Source organism: Oncorhynchus masou, chromosome 12 (assembly GCF_036934945.1).
Source record: "Oncorhynchus masou masou isolate Uvic2021 chromosome 12, UVic_Omas_1.1, whole genome shotgun sequence".
NCBI lineage: Eukaryota > Metazoa > Chordata > Actinopteri > Salmoniformes > Salmonidae > Oncorhynchus > Oncorhynchus masou.
The window spans coordinates 67,226,668-67,243,894 of NC_088223.1; the positions used below are offsets into that span (position 1 = coordinate 67,226,668).

At 44.6% G+C, this 17,227-nt stretch overlaps 1 protein-coding gene across 1 annotated transcript in view; it reads right to left on the reverse strand.

The window, feature by feature from the left end:
* Nucleotides 1-17,193, reverse strand: part of LOC135550695 (LHFPL tetraspan subfamily member 7 protein-like) — a 183,336-nt gene extending 166,143 nt beyond the window's left edge. The window contains exon 1 of the mRNA XM_064981730.1: nucleotides 16,331-17,193. Coding sequence (XP_064837802.1) covers nucleotides 16,331-16,648 — 318 coding nt within the window. The 5' untranslated portion in view covers nucleotides 16,649-17,193. The remainder of the gene's footprint in view (nucleotides 1-16,330) is intronic.
* Nucleotides 17,194-17,227: the final 34 nt, after the last annotated feature.

Sequence of the window (17,227 nt, forward strand, 5' to 3'; positions counted from 1 at the left end):
TGGGGGCGTATGCCTTATGGCTAACGAGACATGGTGCGATGAAAGAAACATACAGGAACTCAAATCCTTCTGTTCACCTGATTTAGAATTCCTCACAATCAAATGTAGACCCCATTATCTACCAAGAGAATTCTCTTCGATTATAATCACAGCCGTATATATCCCCCCCCAAGCAGACACATCGATGGCTCTGAACGAACTTTATTTAACTCTTGGCAAACTGGAAACCATTTATCCGGAAGCTGCATTCATTGTTGCTGGGGATTTTAACAAGGCTAATCTGAAAACAAGGCTAATCTGAAAACAAGACTCCCTAAATTGTATCAGCATATCGATTGCGCAACCAGGGGCGGAAAAACCTTGGATCACTGTTACTCTAACTTCCGCGACGCATATAAGGCCCTGCCCCGCCCGCCTTTCGGAAAAGCTGACACGACTCTATTTTGCTGATACCTGCCTACAGACAAAAACTAAAAAAAGAAGCTCCCACACTGAGGTCTGTCCAACGCTGGTCCGACCAAGCTGACTCCACACTCCAAGACTGCTTCCATCACGTGGACTGGGACGTGTTTCGTATTGCGTCAGATAACAACATTGACGAATACGCTGATTCGGTGTGCGAGTTCATTAGAACGTGCGTTGAAGATGTCGTTCCCATAGTAACGATTAAAACATTCCCTAACCAGAAACCGTGGATTGATGGCAGCATTTGCGTGAAACTGAAAGCGCGAACCACTGCTTTCAATCAGGGCAAGGTGTCTGGTAACATGACTGAATACAAACAGTGCAGCTATTCCCTCCGTAAGGCTATCAAACAAGCTAAGCGTCAGTACAGAGACAAAGTAGAATCTCAATTCAACGGCTCAGACACAAGAGGCATGTGGCAGGGTCTACAGTCAATCACGGACTACAGGAAGAAATCCAGCCCAGTCATGGACCAGGATGTCTTGCTCCCAGGCAGACTAAATAACTTTTTTGCCCGCTTTGAGGACAATACAGTGCCACTGACACAGCCTGCAACGGAAACATGCGGTCTCTCCTTCACTGCAGCCGAGGTGAGTAAAACATTTAAACGTGTTAACCCTCGCAAGGCTGCAGGCCCAGACGGCATCCCCAGCCGCGCCCTCAGAGCATGCGCAGACCAGCTGGCTGGTGTGTTTACGGACATATTCAATCAATCCCTATACCAGTCTGCTGTTCCCACATGCTTTAAGAGGGCCACCATTGTTCCTGTTCCCAAGAAAGCTAAGGTAACTGAGCTAAACGACTACCGCCCCGTAGCACTCACGTCCGTCATCATGAAGTGCTTTGAGAGACTAGTCAAGGACCATATCACCTCCACCCTACCTGACACCCTAGACCCACTCCAATTTGCTTACCGCCCAAATAGGTCCACAGACAATGCAATCTCAACCACACTGCACACTGCCCTAACCCATCTGGACATGAGGAATACCTATGTGAGAATGCTGTTCATCGACTACAGCTCGGCATTTAACACCATAGTACCCTCCAAGCTCGTCATCAAGCTCGAGACCCTGGGTCTCGACCCCGCCCTGTGCAACTGGGTACTGGACTTCCTGACGGGCCGCCCCATGTGGTGAGGGTAGGTAACAACATCTCCTCCCTGCTGATCCTCAACACTGGGGCCCCACAAGGGTGCGTTCTGAGCCCTCTCCTGTACTCCCTGTTCACCCACGACTGCTTGGCCACGCACGCCTCCAACTCAATCATCAAGTTTGCGGACGACACAACAGTGGTAGGCTTGATTACCAACAACGACGAGACGGCCTACAGGGAGGAGGTGAGGGCCCTCGGAGTGTGGTGTCAGGAAAATAACCTCACACTCAACGTCAACAAAACTAAGGAGATGATTGTGGACTTCAGGAAACAGCAGAGGGAACACCCCCCTATCCACATCGATGGAACAGTTGTGGAGAGAGTAGCAAGTTTTAAGTTCCTCAGCATACACATCAGAGACAAACTGAATTGGTCCACTCACACAGACAGCATCGTGAAGAAGGCGCAGCAGCGCCTCTTCAACCTCAGGAGGCTGAAGGAATTTGGCTTGTCACCAAAAGCACTCACAAACTTCTACAGATGCACAATCGAGAGCATCCTGGCGGGCTGTATCACCGCCAGGTACGGCAACTGCTCCGCCCTCAACCGTAAGGCTCTCCAGAGGGTAGTGAGGTCTGCACAACGCATCACCGGGGGCAAACTACCTGCCCTCCAGGACACCAGGCCATAAAGATCATCAAGGACATCAACCACCCGAGCCACTGCCTGTTCACCCCGCTATCATCCAGAAGGTGAGGTCAGTACAGGTGCATCAAAGCTGGGACCGAGAGACTGAAAAACAGCTTCTATCTCAAGGCCATCAGACTGTTAAACAGCCACCACTAACATTGAGTGGCTGCTGCCAAAACACTGACACTGACTCAACTCCAGTCACTTTAATAATGAGAATTGATGGGAAATGATGTAAATATATCACTAGCCACTTTAAACAATGCTACCTTATATAATGTTACTTACCCTACATTATTCATCTCATATGCATACGTATATACTGTACTCTATATCATCGACTGCATCCTTATGTAATACATGTATCACTTGCCACTTTAACTATGCCACTTTGTTTACATACTCATCTCATATGTATATACTGTACTCGATACCATCTACAGTATCTTGCCTATGCTGCTCTGTACCATCACTCATTCATATATCCTTATGTACATATTCTTTATCCCCTTACACTGTGTATAAGACAGTAGTTTAGGAATTGTTAGTTAGATGACTTGTTGGTTATTACTGCATTGTCGGAACTAGAAGCACAAGCATTTCGCTACACTCGCATTAACATCTGCTAACCATGTGTATGTGACAAATAAAATTTGATTTGATTTGATTTTGACCCCCCTCTGTCTGGCTCTATCATCACACTCACCCAAAGCCACCTGACCCCCCTGCACCCCCCTCTGCCTGGCTCTATCATCACACTCACTCAAAGTCAACTGACCCCCGCTGCACCCCCCCCCTGTGTCTGCCTCCATCATCACACCCACTCAAACCCACCTGACCCCCCTGCACCCCCCTCTGCCTGGCTCTATCATCACACTCACCCAAAGCCATCTGACCCCCCTAAACCCCCCTTTGTCTGGCTCTATCATCACACTCACCCAAAGCTACCTGACCCCCCTGCACCCCCCATGTGCCTGGCTCTATCATCACACTCACCCAAAGCCACCTGACCCCCTAAACCCCCCTGTGTCTGGCTCTATCATCACACTTACTCAAAGTCACCTGACCCCCCCTGCACCCCCTCCCCTGTGTCTGCCTCTATCATCACACCCACTCAAAGCCACCTGACCCCCCTGCACCCCCCTCTGTCTGGCTCTATCATCACACTCACCCAAAGCCACCTGACCCCCTAAACCCCCCTGTGTCTGGCTCTATCATCACACTCACCCAAAGCCAACTGACTCCCTGTGTCTGCCTCTATCATCACACCCACCCAAAGCCAACTGACTCCCTGTGTTTGCCTCTATCATCACACCCACCCAAAGCCTACTGACCTCCCTGTGTCTGCCTCTATCATCACACCCACCCAAAGCCAACTGACCTCCCTGTGTCTGCCTCTATCATCACACCCACCCAAAGCCAACTGACCTCCCTGTGTCTGCCTCTATCATCACACCCACCCAAAGCCTACTGACCTCCCTGTGTCTGCCTCTATCATCACACCCACCCAAAGCCTACTGACCTCCCTGTGTCTGCCTCTATCATCACACCCACCCAAAGCCTACTGACCTCCCTGTGTCTGCCTCTATCATCACACCCACCCAAAGCCAACTGACCTCCCTGTGTCTGCCTCTATCATCACACCCACCCAAAGCCAACTGACCTCCCTGTGTCTGCCTCTATCATCACACCCACCCACAGCCTACTGACCTCCCTGTGTCTGCCTCTATCATCACACCCACCCAAAGCCTACTGACCTCCCTGTGTCTGCCTCTATCATCACACCCACCCAAAGCCTACTGACCTCCCTGTGTCTGCCTCTATCATCACACCCACCCAAAGCCAACTGACCTCCCTGTGTCTGCCTCTATCATCACACCCACCCAAAGCCAACTGACCTCCCTGTGTCTGCCTCTATCATCACACCCACCCAAAGCCTACTGACCTCCCTGTGTCTGCCTCTATCATCACACCCACCCAAAGCCTACTGACCTCCCTGTGTCTGCCTCTATCATCACACCCACCCAAAGCCTACTGACCTCCCTGTGTCTGCCTCTATCATCACACCCACCCAAAGCCTACTGACCTCCCTGTGTCTGCCTCTATCATCACACCCGCCCAAAGCCTACTGACCTCCCTGTGTCTGCCTCTATCATCACACCCGCCCAAAGCCTACTGACCTCCCTGTGTCTGCCTCTATCATCACACCCACCCAAAGCCTACTGACCCCCTGCAACCCCATATGTCTGTCTTCACCACCAAACTCACTCAAAGCCACAAATCCTGACCCCGAATCCTAAATCCCAGGCCTATAACAATTTGACCCCACTGACAAATGCCTGAGCTTCTCTCAATCACATGAGCTAAATTGGTTTGAAATTGGATTGCCCTCTGAACTGGCTCAACATCAGCCAGACCCAGACCACTGACTGACTGACGACCAAACCGGCAATAGATGAGATTTCAGTTGGGAATGAATGGGCTCTGAGGAACTGGGGCTTTGCTTACAGGTAAACCTGTTCACCATGAACTACTACAATCAAATGGACATTGACAGCAAAAGAAGATTATTTTATTCTCCTATGTCCACAAATGTACAAGGGAAAGTTGAGTTCTGCTTTATCCCAACCCTACTAAAAGACACACATACACATAGAGAGGGTGGAGCGAAATGGTGTCAAGCCTATAGAGAATTTAATTCATTCAGAAGTGCCAGAACAGGATGGATGTCAATTGTAGCCATTAGTTTTGGCACCAGTGAGTTAAATGCCTTGTTCAGGGGTAGAGTGACAGGTTTTTACCTTGTCAGCTTAGGGACTCCAGCAACCAGCTTACAGAAGCATCTTACCACACACACACCTGATTTCTCATAAGGTGAGCTGTCAAAGTACACCTCATCATCTGTTGTCTAAATCATTTCCAGCACCTTCTCCATCTCCTCCGAGATCGCTGTATTACACATCCAGTGCATTTTGGGATGGTGCACTTCCACTCGTGCTTAGAGAGGGTGACCGACCACAATAAAGGGGAGTGTTTGGCCAGCAGGGATGTCCTTGTCCCATCGCGCACTAGTGACTCCTGTGGAGGGCCGGGCGCAGTGCACGCAGATGCAGTCGCCAGTTGCACAGTGTTTCCTCCGACATTAGCACGGCTGCCTTCCGGGTTAAGCAAGCAGTGTGCCAAGAAGCAGTGCGGCTCGGCAGGGTCGTGTTTCGGAAGACGCATGGTTCTCGACATTCGCCTCTCCCGAGTACGTATGGGAGTTGCAGCGATGGGACAAGACTGTAACTACCAATTGGATATCATGAAAAAGGGGTAAAAAAATAAAAAGCTATGTTGACTAGGACATTAGCAAATATGGTGACATCAATGTTGGCTGTGTGTAGCGGTTATGATATGAACGTTTGGCTTGGAAAGTTGTTTTGCCTGGTCATAGACAGCTGCACTGAAATCCACAAGCGAAGGGAACAGGTGAGAGGAGGAGAGCGCATAGTTGCAAGAAGGAATTAATGAGCAAAGTGATCATGCTGTTTTTATGTGGCTGCTATGAAAGTGACCTGTATTGGCATGTAATTAGGGGTGTATTCATTCCACTGATTCTGTTGAAAAACGTTTCTTAAATGGACACAAACGGAACAGAACGGGGATAAACATACCTGAATTTATCCAATAGAACCTCTTGTTTGCAACTGTTGGACTAATGATTACATCCTAGATCAGCTTGATGCAGGCAAGAGTATACACATTCAACGGTATTGAATGTGGCACTGTCTTTCACCTTGATTACTCAAAATTCTCTCGAACTGTGCACCAACTTTTTAAACTTTCCTTCATAGGCTAGGTTGTAGCAACCTCATGATGGGTATAGGGGAAATTAGAGTATCATGTAGTAGCCTAAACCTATCCATGTTACATTGAGCTGGGCGAATGGAATATGAATGACAGTTTTCCAAGATGTTGTAATAGAAATAAGGACATGCTCATTAAAAACATTATTGTCCTCCCTCATCTTAAATGGCACGACTGCCACTGGTATGTGTGTGTGTGTGTGTGTGTGTGTGTGTGTGTGTGTGTGTGTGTGTGTGTGTGTGTGTGTGTGTGTGTGTGTGTGTGTGTGTGTGTGTGTGTGTGTGTGTGTGTGTGTGTGTGTGTGTGTGTGTGTGTGTGTGTGTGCATGACAATCCATTCTGTGATGTCTCTTTGTGTAAGAAATAGAATCAGGTCAGGAGAATCCACCCAGACAAAGCTCTCTTCCGTTTTCTGTAACGCAGCAGTATGCTTTTGTCTCTCAACGACACTCAGCTCCGTTCCGTTCAAGTCCTCTCTCCAGGGCCACAGAGATACGACCCAGCACACCCCAAATAATTCTGTGAAAGTCCTCAGAACATTCGTTAGGTCGCGGCAAATGTTCTCACAACACAAAAACTGTCCAGTCGTGGCGATGATTATAGAATGTTTGTGGAAAACATTTTCTTGATGTTGCAAGAACGTTCTTAGAACAAATTTTATTTGTTCTCTAAAGGTTCCCAGAATATTTCATTAGGTTGTGGGAACAGTTTGGTGAAGACACCAACAATATTACAATTAATTTCTGATTGAACATACTGCCATAGCTATATAGTGAAAAAATAAGATGTAAGCAAGATTCCCTGGTGGTGCAGAGGATAAAAGACCTGGTGTTGAAACCAAACCTTGCATGTTCAAACCCCACATGGGCAGACTGTCAACATTTGAAGTCTAAAAAATATGTTTGTGTGACTAAATGCTGTTCAAATGTCCTATAAATTAAAAAGCCATGTATCTCTATATCACCTACAGTACAGTTCTCTAATGACAATTGCCATCAAACCTGTAGAGAAACATAATGGGCATGTTTTTTCATTTGAATGTTGTGGTAATATTAGGTCAAACTCAAATATACCATTTTCTAAATGTTCTTGAAATGTTCCTGAGGTCCTCCAAGACAAGGTCAATTATATATTGTGTGAACATCAATGGAATATTATGTTAAACCTAAAACAAATGTGCTATGAATATCATAAAAATGGACTTATTTCATTCTTATACAGTAACAATAATGGAATGTCCTGTGTTACCTAACTTAAACAGTGTACAGTTGTGGCCAAAAGTTTTGAGAATGAAACAAATATTAATTTCCACAAAGTTTGCTGCTTCAGTGTCTTTAAATATTTCTGTCAGATGTTATTATGGGATCCTGAAGGATTATTAGAAGCAAGTGTCAAAGGCTTTTATTAACAATTACATGAAGTTAATGCAAAGAGTCAGTCTGTCCCTGATGTTTTTCCTGGAGAGAAGTTGCTTCTTTGCTGCCCTTCTTGACACCAGGCCATCCTCCAAAAGTCTTTGCCTAACTGTGCGTGCAGATGAACTCACACCTGCCTGCTGCCATTCCTGAGCAAGCTCTGTACTGGTGGTGCCCCGATCCTGCAGCTGAATCAACTTTAGGAGACGGTCCTTGTGTTTGCTGGACATTCTTGGGTGCCCTGAAGCCTTCTTCACAACAATTGAACCGCTCTCCGTGAAGTTCTTGATGAATGGTTGATTTAAATGGTGAAGAAATTGTTAATTTAGGTGCAATCTTACTGGCAGCAATATCCTTGCCTGTGAAGCCCTTTTTGTGCAAAGCAATGATGATGGCACTTGTTTCCTTGCAGGTAACCATTGTTGACAGAGGAAGAACAATGATTCCAAGCACCACCCTCATTTTGAAGCTTCCAGTCTGTTATTCGAACTCAATCAGCATGACAGAGTGATCTCCAGCCTTGTCCTCATCAACACTCACACCTGTGTTAACGAGAGAATCACTGACATGATTTCAGCTGGTCCTTTTGTGGCAGGGCTGAAATGCAGCGGAAATGTTTTTTGGGATTCAGTTCATTTGCATGGCAAAGAGATACTTTGCAATTAATTGCAATTCATCTGATCGCTATTCATAACATTCTGGAGTACATGCAAATTGCCATCATACAAACTTAGGCAGCAGACTTTGTGAAAATTAATATTTGTGTCATTCACAAAACGTTTGGCCACGACTGTATGAATGTCATCACAATTGTGAGGACTGAGCATATCATGTCCCCACAATGTTACCACAACCGAATGAAACATTCTGGGGACCTTTAAAAAACAGACTAAATGCAATCGGGGAACGTTCTTGTAACATCAGGTGAATGTTTTTTTCACCCTAAAAGAAACATTGTAGAATCATCCGCACAGTTTTCGTGTTCTGGGAACATATATTTTGTGATGTCCCCAGGTCCGTAAACAGGGTTTGAGTTTTAGAGAGGTTTTATTTTATCACTAAATAAAATAAAAATGTATTTACCACATTTCTACATAAAAAAAATATAATAAAAAATGCTATTTGGAGAACAGCAAAAATCACCTTGGCTGCTGTAGGTTCATTCCCCTCAATCAATCTACAAACACACAGCCTATTAGCTATACAATTGTAATGGTATACCCCAGAAAGGAGGGAAATATGAGAAATGATTCACACCGAAACGTAGCATCAGCGACGAAATGAAACAGTACGATTAAAAAAAAAAGTTTGCATTTTGATTGTATTTTATTGTAGGCCTATAGGGAAGATAGGTCATGTGGAGATGTTCCTATTAAAACATATCTTATTTAAGTTCCAAACTTGTTTGATAAGATTAGTACGGATTTTCTCAGGGGACCAGCTCAGTGTCCCGACCCCAAATTTGGAAACCACTGCACTAACCTCTCTCTGCTTGCTTCCCTTCTCTCGGTCTCCTCTGCTTCCTAATGTCTTCATATGTAGTTACAGCCATGATGTCCCCACAATTCTTGCAACATTAGGAGAATGTTTTATACAAACATATTATAATCTTCAAAATGAATGGACAGTTTTTGTGTTATGTGAACATTTGCCGCAACCTAACTAATGGTCTGTAAAGTTCAACAGAACCAATTTTGGTTTGCTGGGAAAACTTTACTGGTACATTGTGTTATTACATTACCTGGAAACCTAATGAGAACTTTTGTGTAATGTTTTGTGGCAGTTGTTACAGATTTTAGTGAATGTTAAAAGAACATTCCAAGGATATTTAATAAAAAAATTAAAATGTTTTAATCTAAAACCTTCTCTGACTGTTTTTGGGATGTTATCATACTAATTTTAGATAAAACCCTAACTAGAACTTAATGGTTAATGTTCTGAGAATTTGCTGGGGACACACTTACTATCATTAGGCCACATAACATCATCTACAGTAGAGATACACATTCTTGGACAAATACCTTTCACCACTAATGGGATTAGCTCATAGTTAGCTATCCCATTAGCTAGCTATCCCATTAGCCATGAATCGGAGGCCTACTCCTACTGAAAGAGTGGAGGGGAGGAGAGGAGACATTACACAGAGACATTGGTGAGCGCAAACAGTAAATCTACAGGGAGTAAAACCTTAGCCTCAGGCTGCACCAGGAAAAGGACAGACAGAGTGCTTTCGATTTGGAGAGATTTTGCAACTCTTCATTGTGAAAGTGCATGGGCGTAACTGGTATATATCTTGTGGAGTGACAGGGACTCCATTAACTCCCGTGCCATTGTAATATGAGGGCCCTTCTGGGACCTTGGCTTCTGGCTTGGCCCAACCTGCAAGTTGCCATGCTTCTTATTTCCTCTCTCAAAACAAGGATAGGTTCCAGGACCTCGAGAGTAGATACCAACACACACACACACAGGCCTCGTTCATCATTTTATCACCTACAGTAGCAGGAGCAGCCACTGATAACAGCCTGGGGCTGGACTCCCCATTTTTTGGGGCAGGCAGAGGGCCCTAACAGATTCAAGCGGAGCACATCATTGCTTCCTTCCCCTGATGCCATATAGGTACAGTGCAGAAAGATATAAGAATTGCCTGGACTGTCCAACCCCACTACCAAAGTTCAGTTAATTCCATTTGAAGTGCATTCCACTTCCACTCAGAGCCAGCTTCGTTCTGTCGCTATGGACTATGAATGTTTAGGGGGGGTTTTACAGTTAAAGTCGGAAGTTTACATACACTTAGGTTGTAGTCATTAAAACTTGTTTTTCAACCACTCCACGAGTGTCTTGTTAACAAACTATAGATTTGGCAAGTCGGTTAGGACATCTACTTTGTGCATGACATAAGTAATTTTTCCAACAATTGTTTAGAGACAGATTATTTCACTGCATCACAATTCCAGTGGGTCAGAAGTTTATATACACTAAGTTGACTGTGCCTTTAAACAGCTAGAAAAATTCCAGAAAATTATGTCATGGCTTTAGAAGCTTCTGATAGGCTAATTGACATCATTTGAGTCAATTGGAGGTGTACCTGTGGATGTATTTCAAGGCCAACTTCAAACTATTTGCTTGACATTATGAGAAAATCAAAAGAAATCAGATTTTTTTTGTAGACCTCCACAAGTCTGGTTCATCCTTGGGAGCAATGTCCAAACGTCTGAAGGTACCACGTTCATCTGTACAAACAATAGTACGAATGTATAAACACCATGGGACCACGCAGCCGTCATACCACTCAGGAAGGAGATGCGTTCTGTCTCCGAGCGGTGGCAGCATCATGTTGTGGGGGTGCTTTGCTGCAGGAGCGATTGGTGCACTTCACAAAATAGATGGCATCATGAGGTAGGGAAATTAGGTGGATATATTGAAGCAACATCTCAAGACATCAGTCAGGAAGTTAAAGCTTGGTCGCAAATGGGTCTTCCAAATGGACAATGACCCCAAGCATACTTCCAAAGTTGTGACAAAATAAGGACAACAAAGTCAAGGTATTGGAGTGGCCCTCACAAAATCCTGACCTCAATCCCATAGAAAATGTGTGGGCAGAACTGAAAAAGCTTGTGCGAGCAAGGAGGCCTACCAACCTGACTCAGTTACAGCAGCTGTCAGGAGGAATGGGCCAATATTCACCCAACTCATTGTGGGAAGCTTGTGGAAGGCTACCCAAAACGTTTGACCCAAGTTAAACAATTTAAAGGCAATGCTACCAAATACTAATTGAGTGTATGTAAACTTCTGACCCACTGGGAATGTGATGAAAGAAATAAAAGCTGAAATAAATCATTCTCTAAATCATTCTCTCTATTATTCTGACATTTCACATTCTTAAAATAAAGTGGTGATCCTAACTGACCTAAAACAGGGATTTTTACTAGGATTAAATGTCAGGAATTGTGAAAAACTGAGTTTAAAATGTATTTGGCTAAGGTGTATGTAAACTTCAGACTTCAACTGTATATAAGGAAGGAAGTGTTTTTCACAGACTTAAATTAAGTATTTAAAACAAGATGCTTGAAAGGACAATATGTGACTCGTAATTTTGGCAGCTCTGTATAGAAGTCTGAGGAGAGGATTGTGTTGTGTATTGCATTGTTGAGTTGATTGCTTGACAACTGGCCACTCTAAACCCTGGGAATCTCAGGCTTATTAACCTGACATTTTCTGAAGAAAAACAAAAGATGAGGATGAACTTCTACATTTTCCAATCACTGTTTCTGGAGACTGGCCATGACTCATCTACATTGCAACCATGACAATCTTTGTAGAAGTACACACGCACGCACACACACAGATACACTCACACATAGATGACACACGCACACACCATTCACACAGCAGTTGGATGTGTCAAGACGGAGCACTAATCCAGCATGCTTACAGGGCCAGGTTAATCCAGCATGCTACAGGGCCAGGTTAATCCAGCATGCTACAGGGCCAGGTTAATCCAGCATGCTACAGGGCCAGGTTAATCCAGCCTGCTACAGGGCCAGGTTAATCCAGCATGTTACAGGGCCAGGTTAATCCAGCCTGCTACAGGGCCAGGTTAATCCAGCCTGCTTACAGGGCATGTTACAGGTTAATCCAGCATGCTACAGGGCCAGGTTAATCCAGCATGCTACAGGGCCAGGTTAATCCAGCCTGCTACAGGGCCAGGTTAATCCAGCATGCTACAGGGCCAGGTTAATCCAGCATGCTACAGGGCCAGGTTAATCCAGCCTGCTACAGGGCCAGGTTAATCCAGCATGTTACAGGGCCAGGTTAATCCAGCCTGCTACAGGGCCAGGTTAATCCAGCATGCTACAGGGCCAGGTTAATCCAACAGTGCCAGTGTTTACAGCTGTGGGTGGAGCCAGACGATACCAGCCTTCAGCTGCTGGAAGCACACTAAACTACTAACAATTGAAGTGAAATTCTTCTGGCAGGTGAGACGAGCACCACCTCCTACTCCTTCACACTTTACCAAGCAACAGGTCTGAGTACAAGCCCCTAGCTAACACTTCCTCCAACCTGGCAACCTCTAACACCTGGACTGACTGACATCTACCAACCGGTCAACCGCTGCCCCAGAATACGCAGGCAGGACTCAGGCTGCTTTGAGGACAATAACATCAACACAATTTATCAGTCTTATGAGAGAGGTGGAGAAATTTCTTGATATAATCAGGGTTGATTCTAATAATCCCCTCCGTTTCAGTTAATTCCTTAATATTATATTAAACTATGCAATTCTGTTTATAAAATGTATTATATTGACTGCTTATATAACTTTGTAATAGAGTATAATTACTGTATAATTCCATTGCATCACGTTTGTGTTCTATTCTACGAGATCAGGTCTTACATCTGTTCATGTGTTTTCAACCTGTATGTTTAACACTCTCATTCCATCCCAGAGCCAGTTGCCACTGTATAAGACACTATCAGGCTTGCCAGTTAGGGCTGCAGCCTGGCACATCCCTTGGCTGGCTCCTCAGTGCCAAGGCTGGATGGCAGCGCAGGCCAACCAGGGCTTTAAAGCATGGAGGGAGGACAGAAATTGACCACAGAACCAGAGCACATATAGGCCAGCCACAGAGGGAGTGTGAGAAAGCCAAAGCCCTCCTTCTTGTTCTGTCCCATTTACTGGGCTCTGTACACACACGAATCAGTGTGAGCTCTCATTGTAGGCCTGCTGAACACAGCTCCTCACTGATGGACTCCACAGACCCCATGCTTTCTGAGATAGGGGGGCCTTTTAACCTGTCATATATAGAGGAGAACAGAAGGTGATGGTTGTGGGTGGTAATGTAAATGTTGGAGTGGGGGGCAGTTAGTGTGTGAGTGTGTATGTGCGCTTGGTGTGTGCATTCATGCATATGTACAGTATGTGTGTTTGTAGGTGTGTGTGTGTGCATATTTGTGTGCGCATGTGTATGTGTTTTTGTGTGTTCGGGATGCATATTGTGTGTGTTTTTGTGTAAGTGAGTGTGTGTGTGTAAATGTGTGTGGGTGAGAGAGGTGGAGTTGTTTTAAAAAGGAGGACAAGAGCATCAGCGGAATAATTTGTACAACAATGAGGGGTGTCGGCCTGGAGGGGGTGAGGCGTAACTTATTAATGGCCATGGGGGCGTGATGCTGGGATGCTCTGCTACTATGACGCAGCATGGGATACTATGATGCTGTGCATGGGCCAACCTGATCACAGAATTATCCATGTACAGTGCCTAGTGAAAGTCTGCACACCCCATTCAGTCTTTACATTTTGCCTTAAATGACAATCTAAAAATGATTCATGTTTTTCCTACAGATCTACAAAGCATAGTCAATATTTTCAAAGTGAAATAAAATTATGGAAAACTTTCAAAATGAAAAATAAAAAGCTGTACGTCTTCACACCCCAGAGTAAATAATCCCCTACACTGATTGAAGTGGATTTAACAGGTGACATCAATAAGGGATCATAGACTATCCAGGTGAAAGCTATCTCACGGAAAGAGCAGGTGTTCCTAGTGTTTTGTACACTCACTTTTTGTCAAAATTGCTCATGCTCTGTAAATATGGTTGGGAATCATTGATAGACAGCAATATTCAAACCTTATCTCTGATGTTCAAGTAAATTCATGTCAGAATTGAGACTAGACCACTCAACAACCCCTCTTAGAAAGCCATTCTGGTGTGTCGTTGGCATTAACATTTCTGTAATTGTGTTTTGGGTGTGTATACTTCTACTAGGCACTGTACAAGAAGGACTTCGCTCAGTTATCAACTCTCTGGGTACTAAAGGTACTGTATTGCCTGGCTGTCTGAACAGGTGAGACTACTCCAAAATGTGTCAAAACCCAGAGATGAAACCCTTCAAATAAAGTGATAACACTCTTCAAAGGTCCCTGGAACATTAGTTGCCAGCACAAATACATGGAATTCCCCATCAGCAATACAGTACCTCCTATCCACAAACACCTGAATCTCCATCATTTGAAGGGCTAAAGGTACTAGAATTATTCACCCATTCTGCTCTGCTTTGTGTACTCTGTTCAGACCTGTTTGCCTGATCCAGTATAAGCCCCATCTTCTACCTGTGTGGGAAAACTATAGTAGCTACGCATTTGATTCTTTCCTGCACACAGCCCCTAGCTACAACATCTGAACTGCCACTTAATTATATATGTTAATTTAACCTGCTCATGCATAATCATAACTCCCGAGGAAGCTGGTGCGATATTGCAGTTTTTGTTTTTACAGCATGGTCGTGGGTCCAACTAGCCTGCTTTTTATAATCTAGAATGAAAAGGACTGGAATGCACTGAACAGCTCTACGGGAATACCCATGGTGCAATGCAACTGGACTCCGGGGGGGCCCATGCTTCTGGCTGCCCCAGAGATGCAAATAAGATAACTTACACAATCACACATTCCATTTAGCGGGAAGTTAGCCAACATAGTCACTTAGACAGCCATCTCTTGATTTAACTTAGCACAAGGTCCCATAGCTTTACCCCAGTCTTTTCTTAGCACACGCCCTCATTCTGTTTTGAATGGACTTCAAAATGTTGAATTCTAATGCTATTTATGACAGATTTTTAGTGTTTACAGACTGAAGATTCATGCTTGTTGGCACGTTTTCAAAACTGGATCACTGCTACTACATTAAGACCATCAACTATTTAACAAGAGGAGCAAGAGCATCTCTCCCTCATAGTTTGTGACCCATTAATGACCGTAACTAGATGAAGCACTATTTGTCAAAGCAAAGCATTCATATTCTGAATAGGAAAACCTGAAATCCTAGGGAACTGTAACCAGTGTCTGGGTCTGTGGCTGGAGGTAGTTATGTAACCAGTTATCCTCTGAGAATTAAAGAAACAAGACCACTGACTGAAGGTGGAAGTGTGTGATGTGAGAGATTCCCTATGGCACTACAATACTGTCATCTCACTCAACTGCCATGCAAACCATGGCCCAGCTCCTTAGCTCCAACAAACAATTTAGCTCAGAATGAATAGTAACATAAGAAACGGCAGGTCCTTATTGCTAATTTTACAGTTCATTACTACTGTAGCTACGCCTCCCTGAGTGTACTTTACTACCTATTAATGGTACCTAATCCCTAATAGTGGTAGAATAGAAACCCATATATCGGCCAGATAAGGTGCCAAACACTTGCCCTCTGCTGGTGAGAGATTAGCCAACATAGACACTGATGGCACACGGCCCCTCTCCATCCATCCACCAGAGAGCCTGTTGCTGTGAAGGTTAATCCACAACCCCAGCCTCCTCAACAGGTCTCACCTGAGGGCAAGGACCTTTCATTGTGACATAACTAATTCCATAACACCTGTTGACTATGAGCTTGAACAACACCTAATGGAAATCTATACCTACTCCTTTGGGAGATCAGTGTTCAGCAAGTGTTCTGTTTATGGTTGGATTTAGTTCAATCTCATTGATTGTGCATGCTGCGATGTCCATCATCAACAACACTAATGTCACTATATTGGAGTCCTGAATACACTCAAGACAGTGATGCAGGAGCAGCAATGGCTCAAAGTCCTCTCTCAGCTGGTCTTATAAGACAAAGGGGTATGTTTGTTCATCACAGGCAACATAATGAACACTATCCTTTGTGGATTCTGGAAGCCACTGCGTGATCATGTAGTTGCTAAATTGAGATGTAATAACAATGTAATAAACATTGTTGCCATTGTACACAACACTGTTTACTAATTTGTTACCATAACACATTCATTCAAGTATTGCATGTACGATCCATGTATTATCATGTACCTGCCACGAGCTGGATGGAATCTCAGCGAATTTCCCGAGTCCTCCGAAGGTGTAGCATCTGTACATATGGTCCAGGGACTCCGAGCAGTGCCAAAGTAAGCCGAAGCTCACCGAGTCCTTGTTTTTCAGATGGTCCTTGACAATCCACGCAGATGATATAAAACTGAAACTACAAACAGCGACCAGAGCGGAGGACAGGAAGACCCAAAAGCAGCCCACACAGCTGAACATCCTCGCAGCTTGGGGCAACGAGTAGCTCAGAGACAGATCGATCCCAACCCCGGCTTCTTTCTTCTTCCGATCCAGCAATGAATGCATTTGGAGCTCACACACCCAGAAGAGATCAACTGAAGCTCTCCCCAACAAATTTTACACCAGCAGCCTCCTGCAGCAACAGAACTAGTTAACAATTTGTTTTCCGCGATGATTTAAAGGGATATTCCAGTGACCCAAACATCGGCTCGTGATTTCATAAAAGAGTCAAACATGAGCACTTCTAGGTAAACAAGCTGCCACCTCAACAAGAAGTAATGTCTCCTTTAAATAGGCTATCCGCGACTATACTTGAGAATCTAGAAATATGAGTCACGGCAGGACACAAATGCTGTTTGTCACACCCGAAACAGAGTTGCGCAACTGTCATTCGGTAGATGGTCGCCGCATGGAAATATGGAACTATCAAATTATCTTAATAGAATTTATTTTACTCACGAGACGTAAAATAAAACATATGTTAGTGTTGCAGTTGCTGTCTATAGGTCCGGATATTTGAGTCGCCGCGCTTTGTTCAGCAGGAGAAGCCGTGGTTTTGGTTACGTGTGGTAACCAGTGGGCAACACAACAAAGTGTCCACGTTGGCGCGCGCGTCATTGCGCACAGGGAATACTCAAGTGGGCG